At 38.6% G+C, this 5,684-nt stretch overlaps 1 protein-coding gene and 1 non-coding gene across 2 annotated transcripts; one reads left to right on the top strand and one right to left on the bottom strand.

The window, feature by feature from the left end:
• Positions 1-3,109: 3,109 nt before the first annotated feature.
• Positions 3,110-3,970, bottom strand: LOC104587856 (uncharacterized). Its single transcript, XM_010245610.1, has one exon. It carries the CDS (start codon positions 3,968-3,970, stop codon positions 3,110-3,112), a length of 861 nt encoding a protein of 286 aa, XP_010243912.1.
• A 1,033-nt stretch (positions 3,971-5,003) lies between these two features.
• LOC148791706 (small nucleolar RNA R71) lies at positions 5,004-5,110 on the top strand. The gene has a single exon (XR_016076849.1). It is a non-coding gene; the product is annotated as a small nucleolar RNA R71 (small nucleolar RNA).
• The last annotated feature ends 574 nt before the right edge of the window (positions 5,111-5,684 follow it).

The following is a 5,684-nucleotide window of genomic DNA, read 5'->3' as shown; positions in this document are numbered from 1 at the left end:
AAAAGTTAAAAAGTGATGATTGAAGAATGCTAGAGTTAACAAAAAAATTATCAATTCCCTTAATCCCCCCCACACTTAAGGTAAACATTGTCTTCACTGTATATGACTTTGTGTAAAATAGAAAGATTTAAGGGGACTTCCATGAATGCCTCGTTGAGATCCTGCAGATGTGAGATCAGCTGCTATATACGATTAAGGTCTTAAGAAAGGGAAAAAAAACACAATCATAAGTAGTAAAAAAATGATAAAAATAACTGAACAAAAAAACTGAACTCAATGGGTTCCCTCCCACAAGCGCTCCTTTTAAGTCATGAGCTTGACTTTCTCCTTCCTTTTATGGCTGTTTCAAGGAGAGAACAGACTCATGGTAAATGGATTGTTCTCCTTCAGTGTAGTGCTTTAAACGCTGCCCATTTACCTTGAATGTGCTTCCATCATCATTATGCAGTTCAATCGCTCCATAAGGGAATACCTTAGCCACTACAAAGGGTCCACTCCACCTGGTTTTCAACTTCCCAGGAAATAGCTTGAGACGGGAATTAAAGAGCAGAACCTTGTCTCCTTCCTTAAATTCCTTCCTTGCAATACGGGAGTCATGCCATGCTTGGGTTTTTCCTTTGTAAGTCTGGGCATTCTCATATGCTTGATTCCTCCATTCTTCTAATTCATTGAGCTGAAGTTTCCTTTCATCACCTGCATTGCTCAAATCAAAATTCAAAAATTTGGTAGCCCATTAAGCTTTATGTTCCAACTCAACGGGCAGATGGCATGCTTTGCCGAAAACTAATTGATAAGGAGACATACCAATTGGGGTTTTGAATGCAGTACGGTAAGCCCAAAGTGCATCGTCTAATTTCAAGGATCAATCTCTCCTAGATGTGGTGACCGTCTTTTCTAAAATCTGCTTTAATTCCCTATTAGAGACTTCTACTTGGCCGCTAGTCTAAGAGTGGTAAGGGGTTGCAAGTCTATGCGTAACACCATACTTGTTTAACAATTGTTCGAATTGTTTATTGAAAAAATGCTTCCCCCCATCACTTATGATAGCTCGAGGTGTTCCAAAACGAGTGAACATGAATTTTTTTATAAATTTAATGACAACCCGAGCATCATTAGTGGGGTATGCACATGCTTCCACCCATTTGCTCACATAATCCACAGCCACGAGTATGTATGAGTTATTAACAGATTTTGGAAAGGGCCCCATGAAATCGATGCCCTACACATCAAATATTTCGTAGACAAGAATGTTGTTCAAGGGAATCTCGTTCTGTCAGGAGATGTTACCTGTCCTTTGACAATGATCGCAAGCACTTACATATGCGTAGACGTCCTTGAAGAGCGATGGCCAATAAAAACCACTTTGGAGAATTTTTGAAGCAGTTCTTGATGCTCCATGGTGACCTCTTACTTCTTTGTCATAGCAGAATTTTATAACACTTCACACTTCCTCCTCAGGAATACATCTCCTTATCATACCATCCCTGCAGATTTTGTATAAGTAAGGTTCATCCCATAGGTAATGCTTCACATCAGAGAAAAATTTCTTTCTCTGCTGATATGTCAAGTGCAGTGGCACCACCTTTCCTGCCAAGAAATTAGCCAAATCAGCAAACCAAGGTTCATTGTTACTACTAATCGTATACAGTTGCTCATTTGGGAATTCATCAAGCAGTGCTGAATTATTTATATTCTCAACATAATTTTCATCAAGCCTTGATAAATGATCAGCTACTGTATTCTCGCTACCCTTCCTGTCCTTAATTTCTAGATTGAATTCTTGCAACAGCAAGATCCATCGTAGCAGCCTGGGTTTTGCATCTTTTTTAGCAAGTAGATATCTCAAGGCAGCATGGTCGGTGAATACGATGACTTTGGATAAGAGCAAATATGATCTGAACTTTTCGATAGCAAACACTACTGCAAGTAATTCCTTTTCGGTAGTGGAATAGTTTTTTTGTGCTTCATTCATGGTTCTACTTGCATAGTGAATGGTATGAAAATTCTTATCTTTTCTTTGCCCTAAAACTGCGCCCAAGGTATCATTACTTGCATCACACATAATTTCGAAGGGTAGTTCCCATACAGGGGCTGATGCAATAGGGGCTTGAACCAATTTCTCCTTAAGAGTGTTGAATGCATGCAAACAATTATCATCGAATTCAAAATGTACATCTTTAATTAGAAGATTTGTCAAGGGTCTAGCAATTTTAGATAAATCCTTAATGAATCGCCTCTAAAAATCTGCATGCCCGAGAAAACCCCTAACATCTTTTAATGATTGAGGTGGAGGGAGCTTTTCAATCAGTTCTACTTTAGCTTTATCTACTTTGATGCCCCTGGAGGACACTTTATGCCCTAGAACTATTCCTTCCTTAACCATGAAATGACATTTTTCCCAGTTCAAAACGAGGTTAGATTCCTCACACGTTTGAAGCACCTATTCTAAATTATGCAAGCATTCATCGAATGATGATTCATAAATGGAGAAGTCGTCCATGAAGACTTCCATGAAGTCATCAATGAAATCATCAAACAAAGACATTATACAATGCTAGAAAGTGGCTGGTGCATTACATAGTCCAAATGGCATTCTCCTAAATGCAAATGTTCCATATGGGCAGGTAAAAGTAGTCTTCTCCTGATCTTCAAGTGCAATGGGTACTTGAAGATACCCGGAGTAGCCATCTAGGAAGCAATAATAATCATGTCCTGCAAGTTTCTCTATCATTTGATCAATAAATGGCAAAGGGAAGTGATCTTTTCTAGTAGCCTCATTCAACTTTCGATAGTCTATGCATACCCTCCAACCAGTTATTGTTCTTGTGGGAGTCAATTCATTACTTTCATTGAGAATTATAGTGGCACCCCATTTTTTTAGTACAACTTGAACAGGACTTACCCATGGTGAATCAGAAATCGGGTAGATAATACCTGCTTCAAGCCATTTTAGAATTTCTGTCTTCACTACCTGTTGCATTTTAGGATTCAGCCTCCTTTGTGGTTGTGCCTTGGGATTGCAGCCTTCCTCCATCAAGATTTTGTGCATGCATACCAAAGGGTTAATCCCTTTTAAGTCGGCGATGCTCCATCCGATGGCCAATATATGCTACTTGAGCACTCTCACCAGTTTTTCCTCTCGAAGACTTGTCAAATCAGCAGAGATGATCACAGGTAAGGTGGAACTTTCTCCCAAAAATATATATTTCAAATGAAAAGGTAAAGGTTTAAGTTCCAAAGCTGGAGGTGCTTTGATGGAAGGTAGCAATTGTTTAGTGGAGGTTGGCCCATCTAGTGGTAGAAATTTCCCTTGTCTTGGCTTGCACTCTTCCTGGCTAGCCTCCAAATAGTTCATTGCCTCCTTTACTTCTTCCTCCATGACCTGCATGTTTTTACACGAATTAAGAATGCAGCTTTCAAAGGGGTCATCTAACTTTGATGTGTTAATCTCGGCTGCCCAAACATCGATACAGTCGATTGCATATATCTCATGTTCACTTCTGTTGGGATACTTCTTGGTTTGAAATACGTTAAACACCACTTCTTCACCATTGATCCTAAGAGTAAGTAGACCCTTTTGTACATCAATTAAAGCATTACCAGTAGTAAGAAAGGGTCTCCCTAGAATCAATGGCATTGTCCTATCCTCCTCCATATCCAACACAATGAAATCAGCAGGGATGATGAAATTACCTACTTTAACTAAGACATCTTCCACTATTCCCCTAGGGTATTTAATGCTTCGATCGGCTAATTGTAGGGTAATAGTTGTAGGTGTTAGTTCATGCAATCTGAGTCTTTTAAAAATAGAGTAGGGCATTAAATTTATACTAGCACCTAAATCACATAAAGCTTTCTCAAATTTAGCATTCTCTATGGTGCAAGATATAGAAAAACTCTCTGGATCCTTAAGCTTTGGGGGCAATTTATTTTGAAGAATGGCTGAGCACTCTTCGTTTAGCTTCACCATCTCACAGTCTTCCCATTTCCTTTTTTCGACATCACCTCTTTCAAGAATTTGGCATATTTCAGCATTTGTGACAATACATCAAGAAGAGGGAGATTAATATGAATCTTTTTAAACACTTCTAAAAATTTTTCAAATTGTCTATCCAAATTAGCTTTCAAGACTCTTCTAAGGTAGGGGAGAGGAAGTTTAATAGCATCTAAATTCAGTTTAGGTGTACTCCCTTCAGTCTCCTTTTGTAAATCAGATACTTCAGCTTCCTTGTCATCATTCTGGGTCTCGCTAATTGTCTTCCCACTTCTTAAAGCAATGGCATTTACTTGCTCTCTTGGATTCTTCTTCGTATTGCTGGGCAGCCGTCCCTCTTTTCTTTCTGACAACATATTCACAATCTGCCCCATTTTGGACTTCTAAGTTCTTAATTGATGCTTCTTGACTTAAGAATCTCTTATCATGTTCTTGGAGTTTTGCTTCAGTAACATTGATGAACTTAGAAATCATTTCTTCTAAATTACTCTTCTTTTCTTGTGGGGGCAGCTGTTGTTGGAATCCCATGGGTGCTTTTTGATGGTTGTTGTTCCATAAAAAATTTGGATGATTCATCCACCCTGGGTTGTATGTGTTCGAGTAGGGGTTGAAATTCGGCTTGCCAGTATGAGAAATAAAATTAGCATTCTCATGTGAAGCAAAAGGATTACCTAATGGACAGTCAGAATTAATATGTCCTAATTGACCATAGAAATCACATGGTATGCTAGATGATGTATTTATTGCTGCAACATTAAGAGTATCCAATTTTTTATTCAGACTAGCAAGTTGAGAAGATATGGCTGCAAAGGAATCGATATGGTGTACTCCCCTTCGATCAGTTCGGTCATTACTCCATTGGTAGCTGTTCGACACCATTTCTTCCACTAGGTCATAAGCTTCCTCTGGCATTTTCCTCATGATTGTGCCACCTGTAGCTGCATCAATAATAGAATGATTAGAGGGGGTAATACCATTATAAAAGGTTTGGATTTGACGCCAAGTTGGTATCCCATGGTGAGGACACTTCCTAAGCATCTCCTTGAATCATTCCCATGCTTCATACAAAGATTCCCTCTCTAATTGAGCAAAAATAGTGATATCATTAATTAATTTTGCTGTTTTAGAGGGTGGAAAATACTTAGCTAAGAATTTTTGGGTCAAATCATTCCAAGTGGTAATACTTCCTGTAGGGAGTGAGTTAAGCCAATCTTTAGCCTTATCACGTAATGAAAATGGAAATAGTCTAAGCCTAATAGCATCATCGCTAACTCCATTATGTTTAAATGTATCACATATTTCCAGAAAGTTAACAATATGTGCATTAGGGTCATCACTTGGCAACCCACTAAATTGAATACTTGTCTGAATCATTTGGATGATTGCAGGCTTGATTTCGAAGTAGCCCCATCAATTGTTAGACAAGCATAGTCCAAAAGGGTGTGATTTGCTTCTGCCATCTCTTCCTCAACTTCTGTTGTTGGTTCGCCAATTTCAACCTCCTCTCTCGTTTAACCTCTATTGGTTCTTTGCAATAAGCGAAGGGTCCTCTCTATTTCAGGATCGAATTGTGCTAGTCCTTCTTGTCTAGTGCGTGTCATGCACTAGTGAATCTGAACACAACAAGAATTCAAACAATTAAATAAAAAAAATAGAAACAGAAATAAAAAGTCCAAATTAACCAAGGTTA

Source organism: Nelumbo nucifera, chromosome 5 (genome assembly GCF_055504915.1).
Source record: "Nelumbo nucifera cultivar China Antique chromosome 5, China Antique-T2T, whole genome shotgun sequence".
Lineage (NCBI taxonomy): Eukaryota > Viridiplantae > Streptophyta > Magnoliopsida > Proteales > Nelumbonaceae > Nelumbo > Nelumbo nucifera.
Note: the sequence above shows the minus strand (reverse complement) of the source record. Positions and strands in the feature narration are given on the sequence as shown.

Excerpts from the sequence above, each read along its gene's own strand:
- LOC104587856 (XM_010245610.1), bottom strand. The coding sequence starts at position 3,970 with ATGGTGAAGCTAAACGAAGAGTGCTCAGCCATTCTTCAAAATAAATTG.